At 40.7% G+C, this 15,113-nt stretch overlaps 1 protein-coding gene and 1 non-coding gene across 7 annotated transcripts in view; one reads left to right on the top strand and one right to left on the bottom strand.

Annotated features, from left to right (window-relative positions):
* LOC137299570 (PWWP domain-containing DNA repair factor 3A-like) overlaps positions 1-10,749 on the top strand; it is a 53,657-nt gene extending 42,908 nt beyond the window's left edge. For all 6 annotated transcript variants that reach the window (XM_067968411.1, XM_067968413.1, XM_067968410.1 and 3 more), the window contains 3 exons: positions 1,615-2,060; positions 3,995-4,083; positions 6,336-10,749. In XM_067968411.1, the coding sequence (XP_067824512.1) occupies positions 1,615-2,060; positions 3,995-4,083; positions 6,336-6,420 (620 nt within the window). In that variant the 3' untranslated portion in view covers positions 6,421-10,749. The remainder of the gene's footprint in view (positions 1-1,614; positions 2,061-3,994; positions 4,084-6,335) is intronic.
* Positions 10,750-14,959: 4,210 nt separating this feature from the next.
* trnaf-gaa (transfer RNA phenylalanine (anticodon GAA)) lies at positions 14,960-15,032 on the bottom strand. The gene has a single exon. It is a non-coding gene; the product is annotated as a tRNA-Phe (tRNA).
* Positions 15,033-15,113: the final 81 nt, after the last annotated feature.

Below are 15,113 nucleotides of genomic sequence, written 5' to 3'. Positions count from 1 at the left end.
CTGTACTGAGCTAGCTGATCTCAGTCACGGCAGTGATCAGGTGCTATGATCAACAACTTGCATTTATATAGTGCATTTAACATAGTAAAACATCCTAAGGCACTTCACAGTGGGGTAATTAGACAAAAATTGACACCGAGCTAAAGAGGGAGACTTTAGGACAAGTCGCCAAGAGCTTGTTTAAGGAAGTAGGTTTTAAAGAGACTCTTAAAGGAACAGGGAGAGGTTTAGGAAGGGAATTCCAGAACCTGGGGCCTAGACGGTTGAAGGTGGGGTGAAGGAAGTAGGGGGGGGGGGGTGGGGGGGTTTTCGAGGCCAGAATTGGAGGAAAGTAGAGTTCTCGGAGGGTTGTAGGGCTGGAGGAGGTTTATAGAGATAGGGAGGGGCAAGGCTGTGGATTTGAACATTAAGAGGAGAATTTTAAAATGAAGGTGTTTGGGGACTGGGGGCCAATGTAGATCAGTGAGCACAGTGGTGATGAGTGAATGGAACATGATGTGAGTTAGGATACAGAGTTTAGGATAATAACTTTATGGAGGGTGGAAGATGGGAGGCCGGCCAGAAGAGCATTGGAATAGTCGAGACTGATGATTGTAGACCATCCCCTGCTGGAAGTATATGCATTATCTGCTTTTGGTAAAATGCAGTCCTCACCAAACCCATTGTATAAGAGGTGAATTTCATCATTAAAGAAAAATATTTTAAGCGAACAGTCTAAACAAGCATTTTCAGTATTCACTTTGAGGGAAATAAGTATGCTTCGTTTAATAGAAAAGCAGAGTGCAAGTATTTGCAGTACTATATTTTGCAGAACATTTCCTTTCCAAAAGTGGTGATGGTTGGAGCTCTGAACTCTTTGCAGGATCGATGGGATGTTTTGTTTGACTATAGTTCTTTTGTACCATCACAATTTATTTTAACAAAACTGAATTTAGTGTCATTCTGTTTTGAGATCCATGTTAAAAATATCCTGCATTTTCATCATTTAGATTTTCCTCATAACTTTCTGATCAACTGCCGGTAGCATTATTTTAATTCAAGGCTATAGTAGACCTTTATAGATAATAGTGAGTGAAAGGCTGCAATTTGAGGTTTAAAGGGCCGATTACGTTTGTCTTATCACTAGAGTGCAACGCGTGATAAACATTTGGATCTCCTGCTATCAACTGCACTTGGAAATATAAATGGCTTGTTTTGGGTGGTAGCAAAGACCCATTTTTTGTGTGTGGATCTTGTGGAATGCCACTGGATTCGCTAGCTCTGTTTCTGGCCAACTAAACAGAGGGAAGCAGTTCGGTGTGTCTGACATCATGATATCAGCTGTCCAATGAGAGTGCTTTGATTGAATCAAGAGCCCCATAATTACATCATTATGCTCTGCATGTGGGCACAAAATGGGTCTCTATTCCCAATTAGCACGAGCATTGGCAGTGAGGAGAGTAAAGCTGGGAGGTCAGTATAGTGGAACTATCACAAAACTGGAAAAGGAAGGTAAATTCTTTGACACCCCCACCCTGCTTTCTATGGTTGAGAGTTAATGAATATTACACGTTCCAAGAAACCATTACTTCTAAAGAAAGCTGGCCAAGTTCAATTCTTTTTGTTCCTCTGCAGGCATCCCAGTGCGAAAATCATTTGGACAAGATCCTTCACTAATGACTTTCCCGTACACTTCAATTGCAAAGCAGGAAGAAGGGCACTCTGATTCTGAATCTGAGACCACACCAGCCAGACAGCAGCCTACCAAAAAACTACTCCCTGATAGGAAGAAAGCTGCCAGGGACCGAGCCAATGAAAAACTTGTGCATTTCATTGTCAAGTCCAGGGGTGCGGAGAAGCACCTTCAGGCTGTAATTAAGGGACAGAAGCACTCTAGGTGGCTAGAGGAGTTCAAAACCCGTACCCGCAACTCGAATGTCATTGACACATACCTTGAAGATGACTGGCAAGTGGACAAAGTGGTCAACTACTTAAAAACTGTGTGTGAAATGAGTGTGAGCACAGAACTCTTGGAAGACTATGAGAGGTCTAGGTTTATCTTGGACGTCCTCTTGCCAGAGGTGAGTTCTGATGGAATATATAGATGAGTCTGCCATGATTCATGTGTGATTGACAAATTACAATGTGTGAGTGAATGAGGTAAGATTACGTTGCCTGTTCCTAGTGAAGTGCTAAAGCATCCAGACTAGAAAATCGAAAGATGATTTCCAGTCAGCTGAATTAGCTGAACTTAGTTGGAGCTCTCCAGTTGGCTTCAGTGCTTCACCAGAATGATACCAGGGTTTTGGGTTAAGTCAAGAGGACAGGTTGCATAAACTTGCCTTGCATTCTCTCGAGTTTAGAAGGTTGAGGGGGGAATCTAATTGTGCTTCAAATAATAAAAGGATTCGATAGGGTAGATATAGAGAAGCTATTTCCTCTGATGGGGGAATCCAGAACTGGAGGGCATGATCTTAAAATTAGAGCTAGGCCTTGCAGGAATGAAATCAGGAAACACTTTTTCACACAAAAGGTAGTGGAAATCTGAAATTCTCTTTATCTCCCCCCCCACCCCCAAAGGGTGTGGATGCTGGGTCAATTGAAATGTTCAAGATTGAGATCAACATTTTTATTAGGTAAGGGTATTAAGGGATATGGAACAAAGGCAGGTAAATAGAGTTGAGGGACAGATCAACCATGATATAATTGGATGGCCGAACAGGCTGGAGGAGTCAGAATAGCCTACTCTTGTTCCTGTGCTCTGAGTTAGGGAGAGGCAAAAGGTTGTTAGGGTACCCATTTCTTTTTACATTTAATGTTTGTATTTGTCCAGAGAAAGATGCACTTGTTAAGTGGATGTCTTTCCTAATAAATCCAATAGGGAATTCAAGAGAAACTTCTTTACCCAGAGTGTGCTTGGAATGTGGAACTCACTACCACATGGAGTAGTTAAGGCGAGTAGCATAGATGCATTTAAAGGGAAGCTAGATGAGCACATGAGGGAGAAAGGAATAGAAGGATATGCTGATAGGGTGAGACGAAGAGGGCTGGGAGGATGCTCGTGTGGAGCATAAACCATAGGCCGAATGGCCTGTTTCTGTGCTGTACATTCAATGTAATGTAAGACCTTGTAAAAAGTGTATTTAACCTTTGCCTTCTGACTTTTTGTAAAGTGTAAAATCTTCAACTCAGAATTGCCTTGAAAACCTATTGATGTAGGTAATGCAAAGTGTTTAGTATTTTGGCTGGTCCATCATTTCCATTAGTGGTGAAGATTTAAATCCCGCAACATACCACAGTGCTGGTTGAATTGGCAGCTGTTGCGACAATGAAGTATCAGTAAAATGGTCTTAAACTAGGAGAGGACAATTACAGGGGGCAAACGTAAAATGAGACAGCTAAATGTCTGGTTCTGTTTTCACTTGATTTGTTTCCACTCAGGCTGCAGCCAGTGAAAAATTAGTAGCAGTGTAGAGCTCTAATACAATTTGATGCTTCATCTGTATTTCTTTTCGCCAGTTTTCCCCAGTACCTCACAAGGTATTAATTTCTTTACTGGGATGGCATTCTGCAAGTGGCAATTGTCCTGGTACCTTGCCTAAGTGATTTATACATGTATGAACCTTGACAGCGACTGTCAGCAGGCTGTTAGACCTTGGCAGGGGAGAAGAGGAACAGCGCAAGTTAACCCTATCTCTTCTCCCCCCCCCCCCCCCCCAAACACACTTCCTTTGCGATCAGGAGCAGGAACCCTGACTGATATAATTCTCTTCTTTCTTCCCTCACCACTCCATAACATAAGTACAGAGGCCAATTGTAATGCCTGTACCACCACCTCCGATGAGAGCACCTAAATCAATGCATCTAACCTTTGTATGGCTTAGATGATCACTGGATAAGCTCACTGAGCCTCCCACACCAAAGAATCTTGATGCTTTTGGATTTGTGCTTGTTTTCATTCTTGCACTGTGCTTCATACAACTAAAAAAAGACTTTGGTCTTTTTTTCGCTATAGGCCATTATCTGTGCAATTGCAGAGGTTGAACAAATGAGCATCAGGAAAGCAGAAGAAAAGTACATGAAAGGCCCACTTCACAGCGGAAGGTAAGAACTGTGTGTGTAATCTGAGCATACATTGAATAATATTACATGAGCTGTTGCAAAAGGATTTAAAGCTGCCTAAATTGGATGACCATTTACATAAGTCGATAGGATTTAGCTAATAATTTATCGTATAGAACAATAGAATCAAGTGCAAGAAAGATTCTGTCAAAAAGTAAGTAATGGTGCTTCGTAAATTTTAGAAACCACAGAATTCTCTGCAACCTTTGACACCTATGTTCCAAAAATTCTGAATTTTGGATTTGTTAAAATCATTCAATAACTTGTACACTCCAGAAAACTAACTTGACTGGTAGGTTAATGGAATTTTATTGTTCCTAAAATATCTCTTCCTACAAAAAAATAATGAAAAACATTTAGCATATGAGGAAGCTATATAATCATATAGCTTTTATTACAATAAAAGGAATATACACATTAAAGATGTCCCATTTTTTTTCCCTGCCAATTTCTTCCTCCTCCTCCTTTCTTTAAGATATTGATGCCTTGTTGGGTACATTAGCTCATCCAATTGTCCACACTTCATGTGAGCACCTAAATAATGAACAGTGTCAGGATATTCTGATGACTTACAGGGGTTATCACAGCAAAAACTGACTCTGTTCTTTGACATGCGCACTTCCAGCTGGTTTCACTGAAATGTGGCGAGAAGTGAACCTTGGCTGGCTCACCTAACCCAGGATTGCAGATTCTAATTGCAGTCTCCCAACTGCCACCCAGCTAGAATCAGCTAACCCATAAATGGAACAGGGGACATTCCTGATCTGATGGCTCAGTTACTTGATGCCCATAATCTAGTATTGGTTCTAATATCTGAGCTAGCTATATCCAGATGCTAAGAGACTGTGGCTCATTCAGTGCAATATATGGGCCATGTGGGTTACATTTTAAATATAATGGTCCGGATTTTGCTGTAAAAATAACGGTGAAGTTAACAGCGTTCACTGTTCACGTGAAAATTGGACAGCAACTTCCGGCGACTGCACACGTGCACTTAAACGCAGAAATCCAGAACTTCTTGCACCAGATGCCCTGCTCCTCCAAAAGCTGCATGAAAACGGCATCTTGCCTGTTGGCTCCCTGTTCAAATGTATTGAACGGCGTGAAGTTCCTGTACTGACGTCACAGATACGGACAAAATTCGCCAACTGAAGTTAAGTCAAGTCATTTCAAGTCTAAGTACCATTTTAATGGTATCATCTTAATTACTGCCAAACAAATTCTCTGGCACTGAAAATTAACTTTTCCAATGTGGAATTTCATTCCTTCAGCTTTTAATTATTGGACATTTTTAAAAGAAAATGTAAATTTAAAAAAAGCTTTTTTTTTCTTTCTCTCCTTTAACTCTTCCTCTTAATCCAATATTTCTTTCCCTCTTTCTTTTATTTCGCTTACTATACCTGATTTGACATTTAATTCGCTATTCTAACTCGCACTTCCTGGTTCAGTCTGCGCTGCGCATTAACGATGCTTCAATCTGATTGGTTAAGGAGATGCACAGCTGCTTGCACTGTTTGCACAGGTCCCAAATGCACTGTAGGGGGCACCACACTTTTTGGATCTCTAATTTAGAAGAACTTGCCGTGCACATACTCATAGACGTGCACTTGCCCATAGATTTTCGAACAAATGGGCTGGTGCCGTTTGTTCGCCACTTACAGTAAAATCCGGCCCAATGTTAATCTTTCAAGTTCAATATTTCACTGCGTCTTCTCTAGGAATAACAGTAATGGCCAGTGCTAAAATTAAATATCTAATACCCTTTATATTGGCAGATGAACTTTAAAGAATACAGTCTAATAAAAGAAAAATGATGGCAATTTGTGAACTTAAACTAGAAGTGTGAAATTGGGTGGGGGTGTAAAATTTTCATTATACTCAAATGCTTGAACTACGGCAAAACACCCAGCAGTTCAATTATAGGATTTGTTCTTCCAAACACAACTTGAGTTTAGAGAGAGCATTTTGTGCTATATAACTTGGGGGTGGAAGTACTGATGGTTAAAGCTCTGTCACTGGTGGTAGCAATTTGAGATGAATCAATCACAAAAGAAAGATTTGCACAACTGGTGTATTTACTCAGTGCACTTTGTTTTGCTTCAGCGTGTTGGTACCAATACACTCAGTCTAGTGGCAATGATAAAATTTACTTGGCGAATACTTTTAAGTTTCCCCGAGTAGAAGGTTTCAAATGAAAGTAACCGTATTGACTTTTTTTGATAAATATTTTTCAGGGAAGTCGAACATTTTAACAAAGAGATCGAGAAAGAAATGAAGCTGAAACAGCAGCTCTTGAATGAGGAGGAATCCACAGACTAAAGCTTTAATTCTTCAAATAAAGAACACATGTATATGAAATCCATATTTTTGTGCAACAAAGTAATATCATTTTTGATAGCAAGAATTTAATTGTATGGCATGTTAAAACCAAGAATGTACAGGTGACTTGGGAATTAAAAGCATGTAAATATCCCATCTAAGGAATTTTATCAACCACATACGGCTCAAGTACTTATCAAGCACCTAAGGCTTGGGGTTGATGTGATTTTTTTTTTACTTCGAGTGACGAGCCATATCATTTCACATGGACTTGGCATTCTAGCAAGCAAAGTAAAAATTGATATCCTACTTACTGTATCCCATTCTCAAACACAAAGTATTTGTGCTTTCTTCTTGTATTTATTTTTGAATGGATAACTAGCTGAGAGAGATATTGATATTTTCCCCAGAGTGGAGAGTAGTGGTATCGGGCTTCACTGACTTTGCTGCTGCATATGCAGTCTAATACAGGAGAACATGACATCAGTGAAAATCGCAAACAATTGAAAACACTTGTCCATTTTGTTGGTCTAGGTATAGTAGACTGGAGATTGAATTTACATATCTCTTGTTAATAGAGCTGGCATTATATTTAGGGTATCATAAAATTTAATCAAATGAAGCATGTTATATTTGAGTCACTTTTTAAAAAAGGTTTTCTTTTATATATTAAAAAAAATTCTCATTCTGTTTTGTATATAGTGTTGATTACTGACTAATGTTAAGTTTGGCATGGCTTCAAATTAGACTATTAGACTGAGACCAGTAAATTTAGCGATAAAACATCGCCCGTAATGGTGGTTCTGATCTCTTGTGCGTGCTGCACTGAACATTCAAATTCAGAACTCATTCTAAAGGCTGCTTACAAATTGCCTCAAACAGGCACTGTAATGTAGATACTGAGATTTAGTCACAACACAGGAGCGATGCGAATGAACGATTTATCTGCTATTGACCCTGCTGTCTGGTCCTGTAGCCGTAACTTTAAGCTGTGACCAGCTTTCCTTTATCTTTTTAAATAAATTCTGAAACTACTGTTGTTTTTGAAGGCCTAGCGAGCTTTCGGATTTTATAATTCATATCTATGCCTAGATCAGTCAAGGGATAATGTGTTTCAAAGAAAATCACGAACTTGCTTTTGAGTTGACCATATTTTGCATTTGGTGTGATGTAAATGTGGGTTCTATATGGAAATGTAATTGAGTGCAACTTAATGGACAGCATTTTACCTGCTTGTGAAATGAATCACCCAATTTCACACTTGCCTAATATTGTAAATTAGTTATATATTCATTCTAATGAGCATATGCATGAACTTTTTGTGGAATGTATAAATTCAGAATGTTGAACTACAGCCTTATATGACAAACTCTTATTTAATCTTTCTGCCCCACATTATATTAAATATATGAAAATTCCACTTTGTGCAGGACCTGTCATTATCATTACTGCTTTTTTTAAAAAAAAACTTTTAATCAGTTTTGCAGTTAAGAATCAAGTTATTTGAATAACAACTTGCATTTATATAACACTTTAATGTAAAACAATATTGGACATTTTCTACAAGTGGTGGGGGAGATTGGGGAAGAAGAAAAAGTATAGATGGGGAAGAGCTGATGAGCATGAAGAGAGAGATTAGAAGAGCTGACTGCAAGCTTGTTCATAAAGATCGGTTTTACAACATAAGTAGTAGGAGCAGGAGTAGGCGATACTGCCCCTCGAGCCTGCTCCACCATTCAATAAGATCATGGCTGATCTTCGACCGAACTCCACTTTCCCGCCCGATTGTTGTAATATAGGAAACAAGGCAGGCAATTTGCACACAAGGTCCCACAAACAGCAATGAGATAATGACTAGATAATCTGTATTTAGTGATGTTGGTTGAGGGCAAAATATTAGCCAGCACACTGGGAGAACTCCCCTGCTCTTTGAATAGGGCTGTGGGATCTTTTACATCCACCTGAGAGGGCAGGCAGGGCCTCGGTTTAACGTCTCATCAGAAAGCCCGGCACCTCCGACACTACTGCATCAAAGTGTTAGCCTGGATTATGTGTTCATATCTCTAGACTAGGACTTGAACCCACAATCTTCAGACTCTTGCCTCTGAGTCAATCAACTGAGTCCAGGCTGACCAGAGAAGTGAAATGTTCCCCTTCTGCACCCTGAGATTAGACCAGGAGTGCCACTTTGGAATATTATTGCATCTCTGATGTGCATGCTATTTTAATGAGTATTTCCATTTTCTATCAGAACTTATACTTGGGTACAGTTGTACAGTAAGTAAAATTTTTTGTAATGCTTTGTCCTGTGCATTCATATCAGATAGAAACTACCTATAGAAATAAATCAATTCTGTATATCTGAGCAGGATTGGAGCTCAGTTCCCAGCATTGAACAGCCTTGTTCTAACCTGAGTGCCGACTAGTCTCTTTGTCAACTCAGATATCAATGGTCTAAAAACATTAGGAGTAGTGCCAATCTCTTCTTCTAGTTGGCATGCTGTTTATTGTTGGAAGTAGGACATGGGAGTGAAATGTTCAGAGACTTTTGAACGGGATTTGATCTGACACTGTTTACATTGGGATAAATTCCATGACAACAAATGTACCTTGTACATAGTAAAACAGCATCACTGGGATTTGATCATGTTAAAGCCTTAGCAGGAACTTTTTTTTTTTAATTATGAAATATGAGCATTAGTCTTTTTATATATGTTTGTTTTTAAGTATTACACAACTCTGTGACATTACTGTATAAACAAATCAGTTACTGGAAACAGTCATTAGTCCAGAATTACTTCCACATTAATGGTGCATATTAATTAATTAATTTAGGCTCAGTAACTCCTTCAAATCTGCTGTCAGTATTTGCTTTTTAATAATTGGTCCCATTTTTGTCAATCATGTCAATTTTTTATAATGGGATTATGATGGGGTTCTCTAAGTTGTTTCATTTGTATTTGTATGGTTCACTTTGTACAGTTCACTTTGTACTTTCCCACTAAATACTACCCACTTACACTGAACACTCTGATCACATAATTGCTCCATGCCTTCTCTAACATCATCGGGGTGCCTCTACAATCCATGAACAGGAAAAATGTGTGATATGGAAATAGTCAGTACCTCCTCTCCCTTATCTGATCTTAGACTTTGTTCCTGTGAGGTACCTGTGCACTGGTCTAAGTCACAAACTGAAAGCTCTTCACAAGCAACTGGTTGAACAGTCTGGCGATCAAAGGAAAGGAGATAACTACTGGGTAAAGTAATAAATCACCAACTTCAGCAATGCCTAGACTAAACTGAAGTTTATTTTTGTGCCGTCCAAGTCCCAGGTAAAATTTTATATTTTGCAATTTTATTACCAAAATTAAAACTCAATTGACAAAAGAAATGTTCTTCCTGATAAAGAAGTGCAATTGAAGCTCGATGTTCTCAAGTTACTGGCTCATGCTGAGGCACAATACCACAGGTGCAGCAGCAGCTGTCTGGCATCTCACCCAAGTGACAACTTACTGTGTGAGCTAGGTCATATGGCTGCTCTATTAAAACCAGAGGAGGATGAAGAAACCTGACTGCCAAGGTGGATCCTAACAGCAGTTGACCACACACAAACTCACTCTCCAGTAGGGGAAATTCTAACAGTAACTGGCTTATTTTTTGAATTTCCTTAGACAAAGGACAGTGACTTCAGTTACACACATACACACCACCCCTGACATCACCAGACATTGGGGATGGATCCCACCTGGTCTATTAGCCTAAGTACCACACCAGCTGATGTACTTACCCATCAAAACCTGCAGCAGAGTTCATGACTGCCAATTCCTTAAGAGTTTTTTTTAATTGGATTAAAGAGCTCTTAAACATTAGATTGAAATGATATGGGCGGTGATGGGGAGAAGCACTTTGTGCAGGCCTGAATGTGCCCCTTGTGCACTTACAAACACAGAGTAGCCTAAGGACTTACATCCATTGCATCTATTTCATCTCTTAGCTGTTTTACCTATAAATATATGAATTTCCTTGTTTCCATTTGTAAAAAAAAATGGCTGTTGTATTTAGACAATAGTGGATGTGTTTCACTGCAGAAACTTATCCAGGATATGTGATGACATGAATGTCATATTGGCTGCCTCACTTTAGCTGCACAGATTGCCTTCTAGCGTAACAATTAAGATGGGGGCAACAATTAAGAGAAAAATTAACTACTTTAAATGTACAATGTAAACAGGTACATGCTTATGATTGTATTTGTGACTAGAATCTATTTTGGATTGCCTATAATTTAACTTTTTATATATAACATTAAAATATTTTTTTTGCTGACTACCTGTAGCAACATTTGTTCTTATTTGGACAAAGCTAGGTTATTTTGTGTAGTTGTTTCTCTGAATCCTCCTTGAGGTCAGCCTAGTAGCACCAATTTCAATACATGGAGTAATCCAATGACACCTCTGTCACATGGCTGATAGCAAATGTCTTTTGTATAATAACAACTTGCATTTATGTAGCACCTTTTAATGTGTGAAAAACATCCCAAGGCAAAAGGAGAAACCAACACTTGAGTCAAAGGATGAGAGATTAGGAGGCGTGTCTGAAGACAGAGTTATAAGGAAGGACATGAGGGGAGAGAGATGGAGGAGAGCTTTATGGAGCATTGACCTAGGCATCTGAAGCCACAGCCAATGATGGTAGGGTGAAAGGTGGGGGATGACATCTTGTAGTGATTAACAGCAATGGTGCAGTATTGCTGCATCTTCAAGGTACTGCACAAGGCAGCTAGGGATGCAGGATCATCTCCCAAACTTGAGTTCCTGACATATGAGGGGATGTCTGTATAAACGAGAATTGAAAGAAGAACTCCCACCAGGCCATGTCCATTTGCCCCCAAATCAGTGTTAGAAAGCCTGAGAGCCATTTACCCAACCTCCTGTCTTGTAGCAAGTGCAGGATCCTGAGACTTGGGGAGAGGAAAAAGAGATGGATTAAAAAGCCTTGCAATTAGATGGTGCTGTTTCATCGTGTTCCTCGCAAACACCTCCATATTTGGTGCTTCATATTTAGTGAAGTGTATAAAGAAATGACCAGGCTTGCATTCATATAATGCTATACACAAGAAAATTCTGGATGAAAGTCATTCAGCTCTTCTTAATTCATCCATTCAAAAAGATCCTAACGTCCCTCCTGTCACCGCCCTACCCCCCCCCCCCCCTTTACATTTCTGCTTCCAATTATTTCTTAAATGATTCCAGGGTTTTTGCCTCTTGGAGTTCATTCCATGCATTGATCATTCTGTAAAGAGTTTCCTGATATCAACAACAACTTGCATTTATATAGCACCTTTAATGTAATAAAACATCCCAAGGCGCTTCACAGCGTTATCAGACAAAATTTGACACAAAGCCACAAAAGGAAATATTAGGTCAGGTGACCAAAAGCTTGGTCCAAGTGGTAGGTTTTAAGGAGCGTCTTAAGGGCGGAGAGGTTTAGAGGGAATTACAGAGCTTAGGGCCTGGGCAGCTGAAGGCACAGCCGCCAATGGTGGAGCAATGAAAATCGGGGATGCGCAAGAGGCCACAAGAGGGTTGTGGGGTTGGAGGAGGTTACAGAGATTGGGAGGGGCAAGGCTATGGAGAGATTTGAAAACAAGGATGAGAATTTTAAAATTGAGGCATTCCCAGACTGGGAGCCAATGTAGGTCAGCGAGCACAGGGGTGATGGGTGAACAAGACTTGGAGTGAGTTAGGATACAGGCAGCAGAGTTTAGGATGAGCTCAAGTTTATGGAAGGCGGAAGATGGGGAGGCCAGCCAGAAGAGCATTGGAATAGTCAAGTCCAGGGGTAACAAAAGTATGGATGAGGGTTTCAGCAGCGGATGAGGGTTTCAGCAGCAGATGAGCTGAGACAGGCGATGTTACGGAGGTGGAAGTAGGCGGTCTTGGTGATGGAGCGGATATGTGGTCGGTAGCTCATCTCAGGGTCAAATAGGATGGCAAGGTTGTGGATGGTCTGGTTCAACCTCAGACACTGGTCAGGGAGAGGGATGGAGTCGGTGGCTAGGGAATGGAGTTTGTGGCGGGGACCAAAGACAATGGCTTTGATCTTCCCAATATTTAGTTGGAGGAAATTTTTGATCATCCAGCATTGAATGTCGGACAAGCAGTGTGACAAATGAGAGACAGTGGAGAGGGCAAGAGAAGTGGTGGTGAGGTAGAGCTGGGTGTCGTCAGCCTATGTGTGGAATCTGACGTCATGTTTTCGGATGATGTTGCCGAGGGGCAGCATGTAGATGAAAAATAGGAGGGGGCCAAGGATAGATCCTTGGGGGATCAGTCCCAGTAAATAACTTTTAAATCGTAGTGACTGTTAAATAAGCTTAAAATTACGCTTTCCATTGAAATTTATTAAACATTGTTGGAGCCCTGTACAAGTACAGTTTGAACTGAGATTGTATACAAGGGAGTGAATAGGAAAGGGTTTGGTCCATTGGGATTCTGTATAATGGGAGTGAATGGGAAAGATTTTGGTCCATTGAGATTACGGACATAAGAACATAAGAAATAGGAGCAGGAGTAGGCCATATGACCACTCAAGCCTGCTCCGCCATTCAATAAGATCATGACTGATCTTCGACCTCAACTCCACTTTCCCGATCCCATATCCTTTGATTCCCCTAGAGTCCAAAAATCTATTTATCTCAGTCTTGACTATACTCAACGACTGAGCATCCACAGCCCTCTGGGGTAGAGAATTCCAAAGATTCACAACCCTCTGAGTGAAGAAATTTCTCCTCATCTCAGTCTAAAATGGCCGACCCCTTATCCTGAGACAATGCCCCCTAGTTCTAGGCTCTCCAGCCAGGGGAAACAGCCTCACAGCATCTACCTTGTCAAGCCCCCTCATATGTTTCAATGAGATCACCTCTCATTCTTCAAAACCATTACAATTACAAGAGACTATAGGCCCATTCTACTCAATCTCTCTTCATAGGACAACCCTATCATCCCAGGAATTAATCATGTGAACCTTCCGTGCACCGCCTCTAAATAATGGGAGTGAATGGGAAGGGTTTTGGTCCATTGGGAGTCTCTAGAATGGGAGTGAATGGGAAAGGGTTGGATGCATTGGGATTCTATGGAATGGGAATGAATAGGAACATAGGTACAGGAATAGGTCATTCAGCCCCTCGTGCCTGCTCCGCATTTGATAAGATCATGGCTGATCTGTGATCTAGCTCCATATACCTGCCTTTGGCCCATATCCCTTAATACCTTTGGTTGCCAAAAAGCTATCGATCTCACATACTAGAGCTAGTATCAATTGCCGTCTGCGGAAGAGAGTTCCAAACTTCTACCACCCTTTGTGTGTAGAAATGTTTTCTAATCTCACTCCTGAAAGGTCTGGCGCTAATTTTTAGACTGTGCCCCCTACTCCTGGAATCCCCACCCAGCGGAAATAGTTTCTCTCTATCCACCCTATCTGTTCCCCTTAATATCTTATAAACTTCGATCAGATCACCCCTTAACCTTCTAAACTCTAGAGAATACAACCCCAATTTGTGTAATCTCTCCTTGTAACTTAACCCTTGAAGTCCGGATATCATTCTAGTAAACCTACGCTGCACTCCCTCCAAGGCCAATATGTCCCTCCAAGGTGCAGTGCCCAGAACTGCTCACAGTACTCCAGGTGTGGTCTAACCAGGGTTTTGTATAGCTGCAGCATAACTTCTGCCCCCTTGTACTCTGGTCCTCTAGATATAAAGGCCAGCATTCCATTAGCCTTCTTGATTATTTTCTGCACCTGTTCATGACACTTCAATGATCTATGTACCTGAACCCTGAAGTCCCTTTGGACATCCACTGTTTTTAACATTTTTCCATTTAGAAAGTAACCTGTTCTATCCTTTTTTGATCCAAAGTGGATGACTTCACATTTGTCTACATTGAATTCCATTTGCCACAGTTTTGCCCATTCACCTAATCTATCAATATCCCTTTGTAATTTTATGTTTTCATCTACACTGCTTACAATGCCACCAATCTTTGTGTCATCGGCAAACTTAGATATGAGACTTTCTATGCCTTCATCTATGTCGTTAATAAATATTGTGAATAATTAAGGCCCCAAGACAGATCCCTGCGGGACTCCACTAGTCACATCCTGCCAATGTGAGTACCTACCCATTATCCCTACTCTCTGTCGCCTTTCGCTCAGCCAACTTCCTAACCAAGTCCGTACTTTTCCCTCGATTCCATGGGCTTCTATCTTAGCTAACAGATTCTTATGTGGGACCTTATCGAATGCCGTCTGGAAGTCCATATAAATAACTTCCATTGACATTCCCCTGTCCAATACTTTAGTCACCTCTTCAAAATGGGAAAGGATTGTGTCCAGTGGACATTTTCCTAATGTATTGTTGCTAAATATAATGGGAATGATTTAGGAAACAACTCTTTAGCCGGCACGACGGGCGGAATGGCCTCCTTCTGTAAAATCCTATGATTTACCTACTGAAAAGTAAAATATAAAAAAGATTTGCCGAAACCCGGGATCGAACCAGGGACCTTTAGATCTTCAGTCTAACGCTCTCCCAACTGAGCTATTTCGGCTCCATGTCGAGCAGAGAAATTCCAGGGTCTAAGTGCGCGGCGGTGAGCGTCATTCGGGCCGGTTGTAAGTTGGGAGAATCT

This window comes from Heptranchias perlo, chromosome 29, assembly GCF_035084215.1.
Source record: "Heptranchias perlo isolate sHepPer1 chromosome 29, sHepPer1.hap1, whole genome shotgun sequence".
NCBI classification, from domain to species: domain Eukaryota; kingdom Metazoa; phylum Chordata; class Chondrichthyes; order Hexanchiformes; family Hexanchidae; genus Heptranchias; species Heptranchias perlo.
This window is presented reverse-complemented; position numbering and strand designations above follow the sequence as displayed.